The 13,590-nt window shown below is 41.0% G+C and overlaps 2 protein-coding genes across 38 annotated transcripts in view; one reads left to right on the plus strand and one right to left on the minus strand.

Annotated features, from left to right (window-relative positions):
- Nucleotides 1-1,557: 1,557 nt before the first annotated feature.
- On the minus strand, nucleotides 1,558-2,901 carry LOC140599383 (uncharacterized). 2 transcript variants are annotated; one of them, XM_072761761.1, is made up of 2 exons: nucleotides 2,145-2,901; nucleotides 1,558-2,011 (listed from the first exon to the last, which is right to left on the minus strand). In XM_072761761.1, exons 1-2 carry the CDS (start codon nucleotides 2,899-2,901, stop codon nucleotides 1,704-1,706), a joined length of 1,065 nt encoding a protein of 354 aa, XP_072617862.1. In that variant the 3' UTR covers nucleotides 1,558-1,703. The 2 variants fall into 2 exon arrangements, with proteins under 2 accessions (XP_072617862.1, XP_072617863.1); XM_072761762.1 differs by having other exon boundaries at nucleotides 1,620-2,011; nucleotides 2,239-2,901.
- GPHN (gephyrin) overlaps nucleotides 2,666-13,590 on the plus strand; it is a 620,367-nt gene continuing 609,442 nt past the window's right edge. For 20 of the 36 annotated variants that reach the window (XM_072761735.1, XM_026008404.2, XM_072761732.1 and 17 more), the window contains exon 1: nucleotides 2,831-2,963. In XM_072761735.1, coding sequence (XP_072617836.1) covers nucleotides 2,900-2,963 — 64 coding nt within the window. In that variant the 5' untranslated portion in view covers nucleotides 2,831-2,899. Of the gene's footprint in view, nucleotides 2,964-13,590 lie in introns of all 36 variants that reach the window. The other 16 variants (XM_072761754.1, XM_072761740.1, XM_072761745.1 and 13 more) reach the window with 3 other exon arrangements.

Genomic DNA, 13,590 nt, shown 5'->3' on the forward strand with positions numbered 1-13,590 from the left:
CTTCCTTCAGTATATTCCTGAGACATCTGTCAATATTCAGGAATGCTACTCTCTTCTTACCTTGGTTTGAAAATTTTTCTTTGTTATAACACTTGATTCCAGGATGAATTTTGAAGAAGTGTCATACTATAAAACAGGAGTAAAAAAGCACGTGTATACTGCAATATTCAGTCAATAATCAGCAGTAAAAGTCACATTAGACAGTAAGATCACTGTTTTTCCTGTGCAAACTTTGTTACAGCTTGCTAAATTTGGCAGAGATGAATACACTTGGGGAAAATTAGTGGAAAATAAGCACATATTAATAGTTGTTCAGCTTATTTCTATTAATACTACCTTTTTCAGCAGTTTTAGTAGTTTTAGCAAACAAACCTCCATATATTTTAGGGTTAATTCTCACCTTTCCCAATTAAATTTCACCATTATAGATATAGAAAGCACTTTGTTTTATTTTTAAATTTTTTTACCTTTTTAAAAATTTAAATTCAATTTAATTAAACATATTGTGTATTATTAGTTTCAGAGGTAATTTAGTGATTCATCAGTTGCATGGAACACCCCATGCTCATTACACCCTCCTAATGCCCATCACCCAGTTACCCTGTCCCCTCACTGACCTTCCCTCTAGCAACCCTCAGTTTCCTTTAATTAAGAGTCTCATGGTTTGTCTAAGTCCCTTGTTTTCTCTTATTGTGAAAACAAAAATACTAATTTCTTTCCATGAAAAATTATAGAATACTCTTAAGTTGAGAGGGTGCTTATTTAGTCTACAATGTTACAAAACCCCAAACTTAGTTCAAGGTTATAGAATCTATTAGTAGTCAGGTTTAGAATTTCATTCCCTAAAAACTCAAGACCTTTAAAAATCATTTCAAATTTGAGGGTGCAATAGGTAATAAAGATAGATTGGAAAGGTAGCAATGTAACCAACTATTTGCTCTTCATCTTTAGTTTCAGATAAAGGAAACCATTTTCTTGGACATACTTTCACATATATCTCTCATTTGAAACTAGTTAAGAATCCGTTGGTTACCAGGCTCTATGGTGATAGATTATTAAAGGAAGTGGCTTTATGATCTGGCTTCAATTTTTTTTTTTTTTTTAAGATTTTATTTATTTATTCATGAGACACACAGAGAGGCAGAGACACAGGCAGAGGGAGAAGCGGGCTCCATGCAGGGAGCCTGATGTGGGACTGGATTCCCGGGTCTCCAGGATCACGCCCTGAGCCGAAGGCGGCGCTAAACCGCTGAGCCACCCAGGGATCCCCTGGCTTCAATTTTTAATCTGTCAAAAATGCTAGCAATACACATACTCTATTTTACTATTTTTCTAATGCCACCTCAATTTCATCCAACATCTCCTTTGTACTCCCATTATTTAAAATGAAATACATAACAATATGAATTTTAAGTTAGAGGATAAGTCATGTTCCAAGGGCACAATAAAAATCATAACCCTCAAACTGAGATTTTAATTGTGTACATACGTTGATTATGCATTTTTAACACTTTGCTTTTTCATTCGTACGCTACCGATTTTTACCAGGGCTGAAAACAGAAGAAGGAAAAAAAAAAAATATGTGATTTTTTCAAATTCAGAAGTTGAAAAGGGCTAGAAGGGGACTAAGGAACCGATGTGAAAATAGCCACAGGTGATTAATAACACATTTTTGAAAGAGACACGAAAAGTGGCGACAAAAGCTATTTCCACGGTAATCTCACATCCCACAAATACTGAAATGAAATCTGTCCCGGATTGCGATCGTGGTTCAGGGGCGAGGAACATGTTCTTCTCTCTGATTCACTAAGATTTTCATCGAAAGGCAGAGGCCGTGGTGATGCAGCAGAAGGCCAGGAAACCAGGGGGCAGCGGGAGGGAGAAAAGCCAGGTATCCCCATTGAAGATGCTCTGCTTCGCTCGTGAGGCTCGTCCAGTGGGGAGCGACTCGGAGACGGGATCCTAACGCCCCCGAGGAGCGGACGTCCTCCGGCCGGGCCGGGCGAGCCGACTGAGGAAGCAAGCGGGAAGGTGAGCGGGACAGGAGAACCCCTCCTTCCCCCACGGCGGCCTCCCGGTCTCGGGGGCCACTGTTCGGCCACCCTGCAGCTTTCCAGGCCACTTCCAGATGCCCTGGCGCTTACAGGGGTCGGCTGGCCGCGCCCGAGGGCTTGGAGGACAGGCCCCGCGCGCGGAGTCCTTCCCTCGTCCCCTCGGGAGAGCTGCCCCGCCGCTCACACTAACGGCGAGGCGGACGAGGCGCTGGCTTGGCAGGGGATTGCTTCTGTCTGGGCCTCGGCCGAGGCTGCGTTCGTGTCTCGCGCGCACCCGCGCCGCGTTCTCCAGCCAATCGGGCGCTACTCGCGCGCCCAGGAGCGCTCCCCGGGCCTTTTCAGGCTGGGCCGCCTCCTTCCCGCTCCCAGTACTCCGCAGCCGGGCTCTCACGCCTCCCCTCACTCTCCACGAGTTCCACGCCTCGCGGTGTGGCTCCGCCCCTGCCCCGAGTCCGCCCCCGCAGCCGGCCGAGCGTGTGCACTCCTTTCCCTTCACTCCCCTGCTAGCCAGCCGGCCGGGTTTCCACCGCCTCCCTCGGACGCCTCCGCGCGCTCCGGCCCCGCGGCCGCCGTGACCCCCACCCGCCGCGAGCCGCCTCCGACCTGGACTCGGGGTCGCGCGCCCTGACTCCGCCCCCCACGCCGGGGACTCGCGCACTCCCGGCCCGGCCTCTACCCCGCGCAGGCCGCGGAGCGCCTGGCCGCCTCCCGTCCTTCTCCGCTCGCCGCGAGCTCCTCGGGCGCTCTCGCTCTCGCGCTCTCCGAGGCGAGCGCGCTCCCGGCCCGCGCGCTCCGGGCTCCGGCTTCTCCCGGCTCCTGTCAGTGCGGTGACTGCGCTGGGAAACATGGCGACCGAGGGGATGATCCTCACTAACCACGACCATCAGATCCGTGTCGGAGTCCTCACAGGTAACCGGGGAAGGAGGTCCTGGACCGCCGCGGCCGCTGTCCCCGACTAGTCTCGGGCTTCTCGCCTGTGGTGACTTCTTCTCTGCGGCCTCGGGAGGAGGGAAGGCTGAGGAGGGGGCCGGGGGGGGGCGGGCGTTTTACAACCGCTGAGAGCTGACGGAGGTTGGGGTGTTCCTGCGGGCCCCCTCCCCCTCCCCCTCCCCCGGGAGCTGGAGCCGGCCCGCGGGGCGTCAGGCCCGGGTGCCTTCGCAGCCGACGTCCCTGGCCCCGGGGGACTGAGGGGCCGGTGCGGTGCGGCGGGCGCTGCGGGGCTCCTTGCTGCCGGTGCGGGCGGCGGGATCCCGGCCCCGCAGCCAGAAGCACGCGGCTCTGACTGACTGGCCGGCGCGCTGCCTCCGCCAGTGCTCAGCGCAGAGAGGGGGGGATTCCCATGTCCACCCCCTCCTTCCCCTCCCCCTCCTCCGGCGGCCCCGCACCGCTCTAGCCGTGCCTGCCCGAGGCACCGGCCGAACACGACGCGGGGGACTGTCAGGCGAAACTCTGCTCTGCCTTAGGCTGCCCCTGGCCCGCGGGGCATCCCCTCAGCCACCCATGGGACACTCCTGGGCTCTCCAGAGGTAGGACACCGCTTGTTCTCAGACCTCGGAAAGTGTCCGCATTCCGCCTCCCCGACCAAAGGGCCCGCTGCCCACCTCTTCGTTTTCTTAGAGGGACGGGCTGCACCCTGCGGCTGGGGCTTTTTACTTGAGAGAGTAGGATTCCCCGACTTGGGCTCCTGTGTCCCCCTCCCTTCTAGTAATCCCCCCCCTCGCCGCCCCCTCTCCGGATGGTCCCGAGGCTTGTGAGGAGCGCACTTTTCCTGGGTCTCGTTTCCCTCCCTCGCAGGAGCCGTGTGTGTGCTCTGCATGTCTGATTCCGTTGCGTTGTATTTGGGTAATATCTCTCCGTTCGGCGATAGGCAGCTGCTGCAGGGCATGACTTCCGAGATGAAGAGCAAGCCAATTTGTAGGGGTTTCTGCCGTGGCTCTGTAATTGGCAAGGTTTATGTGTAATCCGGTGGCGAGGTGGGGGTTAAAGAACTATATTTGGAATCTGAGGGCTCAGTTGGGAATGAAGGAAATCCGAGGCACACTGCTGAGATTTCGGAAAAAGAAGAGATGTAGACGGGAATCCTTGTGTCTCCCCCGTCCCCCGCCCCTCACTCCTTGATTTTTTTTTTTTTTTTTTCATCTTGTCAAATTCTGACAGGTTGAGACGGTGCTCGGGAAGGGACTAAATTGGATGAGACTTGCTTTTATTAGGTAGAAAAAAAAAATCAGTCGGTAGATACTGAGCGCTAAAGCTTAATTTGGCTGCTGAGGAGATACCGTTGGCACCCCTTCCTGTCTTTTAAATAAAAGGGTTGCCTTGCCCTGGTATTCCTTCCAGTTATTAATGGTGATTTATTGAATTTTCCTAATCGAAAGCTCCTGGGATGGAGAAGCTAGTCTAAACCAGTTGCAGGGAAGGGAACCCCCCAAAAATCAAATGATGCGCTGTTCTCTTCTTTTGGTGCTGACACTGTTGCCTTGTGTGAAGATTTCAGTTGAATCAGAATTCTTAGAGTTGACATTGCTGATTTTCAAAGAATCTAATCGCGGAGTGTAAAAATGTATAGCCTATATCAGCCTTCAACTTGCACTTCGAATTCCAGACGGTTTTGAAGGTTATTAGAGTAGTAATAATGAAGCTTTATAGAAACCACAAAGTATTTCAGCTGTCCATGGAACTGAAAGGTCAAAACTGTTTTAATGTTAAACCACAGCAATTAAAACAACAACAACACCGTATACCTTTTTGTTCATTTGAACTATTTCCCTAATAGTTTTATTTAGTGAATCATCTTACCTGGGTCAAGTAACACAGAGTGCTTTGAAAGCTATAGCCCTTATCTCTACCCCTACAGACCAATAGGGATAATATTGGTTTGCAAATAACTAAAGAAACAATGTATGTAATTATTGTGCTACAGTTGTTTAAAGAAATTACCTGTGTGTTTGAGGCCTAAATGTAAAAAGAATTCCATTGCAGGATGGATTAGGAGCAAATATAACTAACTACTTGAAGAGAGAATTTGGTTCATTTACCAAAGGTGCAAAGAAACTGGCATTTTAAAGAGAAGTTGAAAGTCAATGGCCCCCTTATAAATGAATAATGTTTGTGAGGATGAGGCTCTTGAGCAGATAAAAGTGTAACTCAAAGACCTTGAAAAGCTTAGATGGAATAGGTGGGTGGCGCAGGCAAAATGTCAAGGAGAGAAGATAACTTTGGCAGTGGAGTTAAAGGTAATCTGGAGAAGCTGTCTCATGAGAATGAGGTACGGTACTTTAGAGGGAAAAGTCTAGGGTCAAGAATAAGGATGTAGCTGAAGGAACAAAAAGGAAGTTATGGATTTGGGATAGGTGGTAATTGAAGACAATAGGATGTGCTGATAATATGGATACTTGAAGTCAGAAATAACAGATGTTTTTACTAGAAAAGTTATTATTATTATTTTTTTTTCTGATGGAGCCTGGAAACAGAAGAATCAGAGGAAAGAGCATCAGCCCTTTGTCTGCAATTAGAGGATTTCTTTACAGACAGCTTAATGTTTGTGGTCTTGATATTCCATGTGATTTTGTGCAAAAGAAACCTCCCCCCAAAACCAAAAAACTAAAAGCCTACAAAAATGAAGCTATATTGTGTATTTGTGTCTTGTAGAACTTCATGTTTTTCAGTTTCACTATGTAAAGGTTTTCTCTATTGAACTGATTTCATACTTAAGAAAATTGAATTAAGGGGCAGCCCCGGTTGCTCAGCGGTTTGCGCCGCCTTCAGCCCAGGGCGTGATCCTGGAGACCCAGGATCGAATCCCACATCTGGCTCCCTGCATGAGGCCTGCTTCTCCCTCTGCGGGTGTCTCTGCCTCTCTCTCTCTCTGTGTGTCTCTCATGAATAAATAAATAATTTTTTTTTTTTTTTAATTTATGATAGTCACACAGAGAGAGGCAGAGACACAGGCAGAGGGAGAAGCAGGCTCCATCCACCAGGAGCCCGATGTGGGATTCGATCCCGGGTCTCCAGGATCGCGCCCTGGGCCAAAGGCAGGCGCCAAACCGCTGTGCCACCCAGGGATCCCTAAATAAAATATTAAAAAAAAAAAGAAAATTGAATTAAGAGGCCACACTTAAAACTGATTTTATGAGTTACAATTTGTGACTCTCTTAAAGGCAGAGGGCTTATTTTATAAGCTATCTTCTGCATGCTTTATAATAAATATTGATTTTAAATATTTTATCTATTTTACAAAGGTGTTTGAAAGTATTGTCTACCCATGCACACATTTTACATTGTGTTTGTATTTTGGTGACGTTGTATGGTCATTTCTCCAAGTTTTTAATTGACTTTCTTTGTGACATTTTTTATTATCTGTTGAAAGATAATATTTATGCTTTGAAATTTTCCATCCTTTAGATTTTTTTAGTCTTTATCTCAGCTATGAATTTTGCAAATAAATGTATGCAGTCTATTGAAATTTCTCATCAAATAATAGAATTTTGAAACAGTGGTAGGACAGTATTTAGCAACGGCATTTCTTTTTTGCTTGATGATCTTGAATCATTTTAGATTTGGAAATTAGATAATAATAATTAGTGTAATGTGGTTATTTTAGTTATACAAATTATTTTTGATCAGGAAAATGGGAGCATTTATGTATATAAAAAATTGGCTATTGTGGAAACATTTTAGATTGACAATTATTGCCCATCTGTAAGAATAATACCTTTATTAGTAACTATCTTATGTTGATTCGTTAGAAACGAAGGTTTATGATCTTTGGTGACATAAGATCCAGTTTTTAATGTATGTGTTTCTAATGCTTTCTACTTCTACTGCTATTTATAACAGCCACTAAAGGTAATGTGATGATGCACACGTAATAAAAGGCAAATAAACAGGTATTTGCTGCTTTGAAGCCAGAAACAAGACGAGGGGAGATGTAGGATTCCCCCCCCCCCCCCCGTAACATTAATAGTAATTATACTTACAGCCATTCTTAACGATTACATAGCAGAATGATTATATTTTAATGTGTCACTTTTCACCTACATTCTACTTTTTCTAAAGAAAACGGTTTAACAAGGCAGCACACTATTTCTACAACTGTAAGAGCTCCACAGAAACATTCGAAAAATAATGAATATATTTATATAATATAGAATGAGATAGGTGATGTTCCATATTTAATGTTGTATTAGCTAGCCTTTGCTAATATTGTTCAGTACCAAAGCATTTAGCACTTAGCTAACGGTGAAAATCCGTTACCTAAATTTTCACTAAAAGTAGTATGGATGAGAAAAAGACACATTTTTAGGAAAGAGAATTTTATTTTACTTATTTTATTTTTTAAGATTTTATTTATTTATTCATGACAGACACAGAGAGAGAGAGAGAGAGGCAGAGGCATAGGCAGAGGGAGAAGCAGGCTCCATGCAGGGAGCCCGACATGGGACTCGATCCTGGGTCTCCAGGATCACACCCCACCGGGGCTGCCCAGGAAAGAGAATTTTAAAATCACTTTTTTGTTCTAGTAGTATACGTTTTTATTGCACTAAGCTGTAGATCTGTAATCAGTGAAAGATATTAGAACAAATATAAAACTAGATAAGAGAGATCAAAGACTAATTGTAAAATAGAACACTAAAAATATTAGGCACATATAGGGAGTATTTTAAGCATTCATAAATAAAGTCATTCAAAATATTAAAAAACAAATTCTTAAGCCAAGGAGATTATAATCAAATGCTTGAACTGTTCTAGACTTAACTTTGATTCCTCAAGTTTATCCTCTTACATTATAAGTTTTCATATTATTTTCTCAAAAGCCTATTGATAAATATATATATTTATATATCTTTGTTTTGAGAATAGATGTTGTCATTAAGTAGGCAAATTAGTATTGCAAACCAAACCTGAATCTTACCAAATGGAATTGTGTGTACCAATATTGATCTGTATGATTATTGTTAGAAAGAATCCTGTTTCTTAAACTAGGTCATCCTTCATGATTTTTTGGTTGGAAACAATGTATTAGAGAATTAAGTGTTTAGCTAAAATAGGAAATCATTAAGTTAATTTATTATTTTTTAATAAGATTTTATTTATTTATTTGAGAGAGAGCCCATGAGCAGCGGGGAGGGTTAAAGGGAGAGGGAGAAGCAAACTCCTTGTGGAGCAGGGAACCAGAGGCCGGTTTGTTCTCAGAACCCTGGGTTCATGATCTGAGCCGAAGGCAGATGTTTAACTGACAGAGCCACCCGCCGCCCATAAGTTAATTTCTAATGAATATACTACTTTCATCACTGGCTAAAGACTTTACCAACTATTAGTACCTATGTTGTTACATATTAAGAGTTTGAACTATATTAAAACCACATATGACAATTTGACATTAACTGAGTTATATACGGTGGAAAATCAGCAGTGTGTTACTGAGGAGAACTAAGAATGAGTCTATTTTTATTACTGGCGATAGATTACTATTTAAGGTGAATAGGGTGCTTTTTGAAATAGTAAATAAAATAGATAGAACCCGTACTTCATTTCTGTAAATAGGATTGAAGAACGAGGAAACATATTTGGAATTTGAGCTCTTAAAAAAAAAAAAAGAGACCTTAAAAAAGAAAATAATAAAGCCATAAGGGATGTTTTTTTCCTTCACATCTGATAGGCAGAAAAGATAAATAACAAAGAAGAAGAAAAGATTATTTAACCTGCTCAAAAGTAATTGGGACTGTAGCTAATATGGATAGCATGGAAACTTACTTAATTTTTGAGCACTGACTCCAAAAGCCAAAGTCTAATGAAGTGTCTTCATGTAGAAGTTGTTTAATGAATTCATAAGTTAATTTGTATTTAACTAATTAATTTTAATTAAGTAAAATTTCTTGAAAGTTTTGTAATTAAAATAAATAGCTCCACCCCAAAAATTATAGTTTTGCCAGTAAGTATGCATTTTGTTTTTTGTTTTTTTTTAAAGATTTTATTTATTTATTCATGAGAGACACACACACAGAGAGAGGCAGAGGGAGAAGCAGGCTCCATGCAGGGAGCCCGATGTGGGACTTGATCCGGGGCCTCTAGGATCACGCCCTGGGCTGAAGGCAGTGCTAAACCACTGAGCCACCTGGGCTGTAAGTATGAATTTTGAAAGAATGGAATGAAACGTACTATGCTTTTAAAAAATTTCCTAATTTGAAAAATAAAGAGCAAGGAAATGAGATATGGTAAAAAGGAATATTACACAGTTTGTTCCTGCTTCTCATATTGTGTCCATGACACTGTGTCAAGGGATATTCTTTATGGATTCTAAGCCTTAGAATCTAAACTATGGTAACCAACGTAATAATTCTTGAAGTGTCAATTTTGAGAATATGTAATTTAAATCACTTTAAGGTTAAGATAAGTATGAGTAAATTAGGAACAGGATGTAGAATTGATATGAGCTGTTAAGATAAAATTAGAAACTTCAAAGGAATTTCAGGTGAACCCATTATATAACTCCAGGCCTCATCAATCTCCTCTGTTATTAGTACTTTGGCACCAAAAATTTAAGGAGCACTAGGTCATGGGAAGAACACTTAGAAGACTTGCTTTCTAATGCCAGTTTGGCCAGTAAAGTTCTGTAGTATTAACTTAATTCTCTCTTTGCTTTTCTTACCGCTAACCAGAAGTCATTCTCTAAGATCACCTTAAGCTCTCCTGGCAATATATTTTTATCCTTCTACCTTGAATAGTTAGAGAAATACAGGATATCAAACTTAGTTAATATTTTTTGTCTCAATAATGAGAAGTATTATGGAAGGAGGTAGATTATACAGAAAAAATGCAAGAGAATAAGAAATGAAAGAAAAGATAAAAATTTCAGAGATTAGGGATCCCAAAGGCGCCTGCCTTTGGCCCAGGGCGCGATCCTGGAGACCCGGGATCGAATCCCACGTCGGGCTCCCGGTGCATGGAACCTGCTTCTCCCTCTGCCTGTGTCTCTGCCTCTCTCTCTCTGCGTGACTATCATAAAAATAAATAAATAAATAAATAAATAAATAAATAAATAAATAAAGTCTTTTCCAAATAAGTTAAAATACTAAAATATTAAAAAAAAATTTCAGAGATTAAGTCCTGTGAGTATAAACTGAAGGAAAAATATTTAGATTTTTTTTATTTAGAAATTTATGTGGCATTATTAATCTTTATGTTATCAATAGTTTCAGTCCTTCACTTAATTTCAGACTCAGCTCAAGCCTCCCTTCCTCAACAAAATCCTAGGAACTATTCTCTACAATGATGTCTTTGTTTTCCTAAAGTATTTATAAATGTTGTCTATACCCTATAATCATGTATATGTGGGAGGCTGCAAGGTGTAGTCTAAAGAAAAAAAGTTCTTTGGAATCAGACAGACTTGGATTTTAGACCCAGATTTTCTTTTTGTTTTGGGAAGTCATTTAAAATCTCTTTGAAGGGATCCCTGGGTGGCGCAGCGGTTTGGCGCCTGCCTTTGGCCCAGGGCGCGATCCTGGAGACCCGGGATCGAATCCCACGTCAGGCTCCCGGTGCATGGAGCCTGCTTCTCCCTCTGCCTGTGTCTCTGCCTCTCTCTCTCTCTGTGACTATCATAAATAAATAAAAATTAAAAAAAAAAATTAAAAAAAAATAAAATCTCTTTGAATTTCAGTTTTCTTCTCCAAAATGAAGGTGGCAATACTTATTTCACAGAGTTGTAAGATCTGAGATAATGTATGTGAAAATGCCTACAATGTATGTCTAACTTGGAGTAAATATTCAATAACCTTTACTTCCTTTCCTCATCATATTTTGCTTTGATGTAGTTTGCTAACAGCTTCATGTATAAACATCTTAGTCAAAGTAGATTTTAAAGTTCTTGAAAGGGAATGTGTGTGCTTTACTTTTTTTGTGCCCTTTTGTCATAGCACCAATTAATGAAGTCATTGCATAGATGTTTAATAAAAAATTGGGTGATGTGACACTTAGTGGCTTAGTAAGCAGATACCCAGAAACATTTAGGTAAATGAGAACTTCACTGTTACTAAGAAAACAGTTTAGGGGTTTTGTATTTTTTAATGTATTACCAGTAAGAGGATGATATTAATAATGTGTATTTGAAACATTCTTATACTATCAAATTTGATATATTGCTTCTTAGTTGATGGGCAAGTCTGTATGAGGATTATTTTAGAGTAATTTTAAAAAAATGTCATCTTAAAAAAGGAAAAGCTTGTAGATTGAAGAAATTCTGAAAATGTTATTTTGAAGGTCAGTTCTGATAGTCAAAATAGCATAAAATAGGAGTCAAAAGTTCTACCTCTTCTGCCCTTTCCTCCCTCCCTCCCTTCCTTCTTCTTTTTAAAGTAGGCTCCACTTCCAGTGTAGTGCCCAGCCAAGGGCTTGAACTCATGACTGTGAGATCAAGACCTGAGCTGAGATCAAGAGTTGGACGCTTAACCGACTGAGCCACTCAGGTGCCCCCTACCACTTTCAAGATTGTTAATTACATTTTACTTCAGTTTCCTTAGCTTTGAATAGGGTTAATGTGAAGAGAACAAAGGAAATAATGTAATGTATTCAGTATTCAACACCTGTGTGCCAGGCTCAGTGTTAAAGTGAGGGATTCAGTAGTGAATAAGACAGATACAGTTCTTGTCTTCTTGGAGCTTATGTTTTAGCATTAACAGGAGGATGCCATTTAGTCAAGTTGGATATTGACAAGTTCATGCTTCATTTATGTTGCAAAAGTGCTTCTATATTTTATCTTTGATATAGATGACAAGTATAAATGCCAAAATTGTTTTCATGGTAAGCCGTTTTTGACTCAAATTTTTAAACCATTATATACTTCTGCTTTCTAAGATAGAAGTGGTTGAACGTAATTTAATTACTTTTTGTTCCATCAGGTTTTAAATAAATATAGCTAAGATTTATTAGGCCTATATACATAGCCTAAATATGTTCTATTTGTGCTAGGCATTTGACATATGTTATTTAATCCTTACAACCTTTATAAATTGCCCTTCACCTTCTAGTTTCTAATCTACTATACCCTTGGGAAACACAACCGTACTAAGAATTATATATGATAGGACATCCAGTTAGACTTGCAGGTCTAAAGAATAATTGTTTTCACTTTGGGGCTGAGGGTATCAGAGGATGAATGGTTATTACTATAAGACCAAAATAAATTTACTTGTTTCTTTGTACTTTGAGATTTTAGGATCATGGCTAATCGTGTCTGCTTGATGCTGAAAATGCTAATAGAAATGCAGAAACTTGTGAAAGGAGGAGACCTTTGAATGCTAAATAGAAATGTATTGTTAAGTTCTTTTTTTTTTTAAATAAACTAAGAAAAAAGTAAAATTGGAATTAATGATCTTTAAAGTCTAATTCAGGTTAAGAACTTTTAGATATCTTAGACACAAGAAATTGAATAGGATACATACTATTTTCAGACAAAAAGGATGAAACATGGGCAGCCCGGATGGCTCAGTGGTTTAGCGCCACCTTCAGCCTAGGGCGTGATCCTGGATACTCTGGGATCGAGTCCCGCATCAGGCTCCCTGCATGGAGCCTGCTTTTCCCTCTGTGTCTCTGCCTCTCTCTCCCTCTCTCTCTCTCTCTCTCTCTCTCTCTGTGTGTCTCTCATGACTAAATAAATAAAATCTTAAAAAAAAGATGAAACATTTTTAAAATGTGATCACCTAATCTGCCTCCACTTAGAGGAGCCAATAGTGAATTTTGATTCTTTTTTTAAATGGATTTTATTTATTTATTCATGAGAGATACAGAAAGGCAGAGACACAGGAAGAGGGAGGAGAAGCAGGCTCTATGCAAGGAGCCCAATGTGAGACTCGATCCCAGGAATCCAGGATCAGGCCCTGAGCCAAAGACAGACAACTCAACCGCTGAACCACTGAGGTTTCCTGTGAATTTTGATTTTAATGCAAATTTTAAAAATTACGCTTTGATAAAATTAAAATATCCCCACAATAGTAGTTACATTTGAATTCAATTGGAAGTGGGACAGCTTCTAAATTCCTACCATATTTTTAATGAGTTTAAAAAATTTACGGAGTATATTTGTGTTGTAAGATATGTAAAACTACAGAAAAGTGAAGTGTGAAATTAAGCCCTATTATTCTCTCTCTAGTGTTAATCATTTTTAAGATTTTTATTTTTGTTTATTCTCATATACAAACATATATTTATTATATCACAGTTTGCAAATTGGCAGACCAATGGCCATAACTGACCCCAGTACACATGCTTCATTAGGCTCCTGCTGTGTTTTTACAAGAAAGTGTCTTTGCGTCTTTCTGGGTTGCTCAGTCATTTGAATATTCCACTCTTGGTTTTGGCTCTGGTCATAATCTCAGGGGTTGTGAGATGGAGCCCCACATCAGGCTTCATGCTCAGCAGGGAGTCTGCTTAGATTCTTTCCCTCTGTTCCTCCTCCACTCATGTGCATGCGAGCTCACTCTCTCACTCAAATAAATAATAAATCTTTAAAAAGCAGGTTTCTAACATTTAAAAAAAGGTA

This window comes from Vulpes vulpes, chromosome 6 (assembly GCF_048418805.1).
Source record: "Vulpes vulpes isolate BD-2025 chromosome 6, VulVul3, whole genome shotgun sequence".
Taxonomy (NCBI): domain Eukaryota; kingdom Metazoa; phylum Chordata; class Mammalia; order Carnivora; family Canidae; genus Vulpes; species Vulpes vulpes.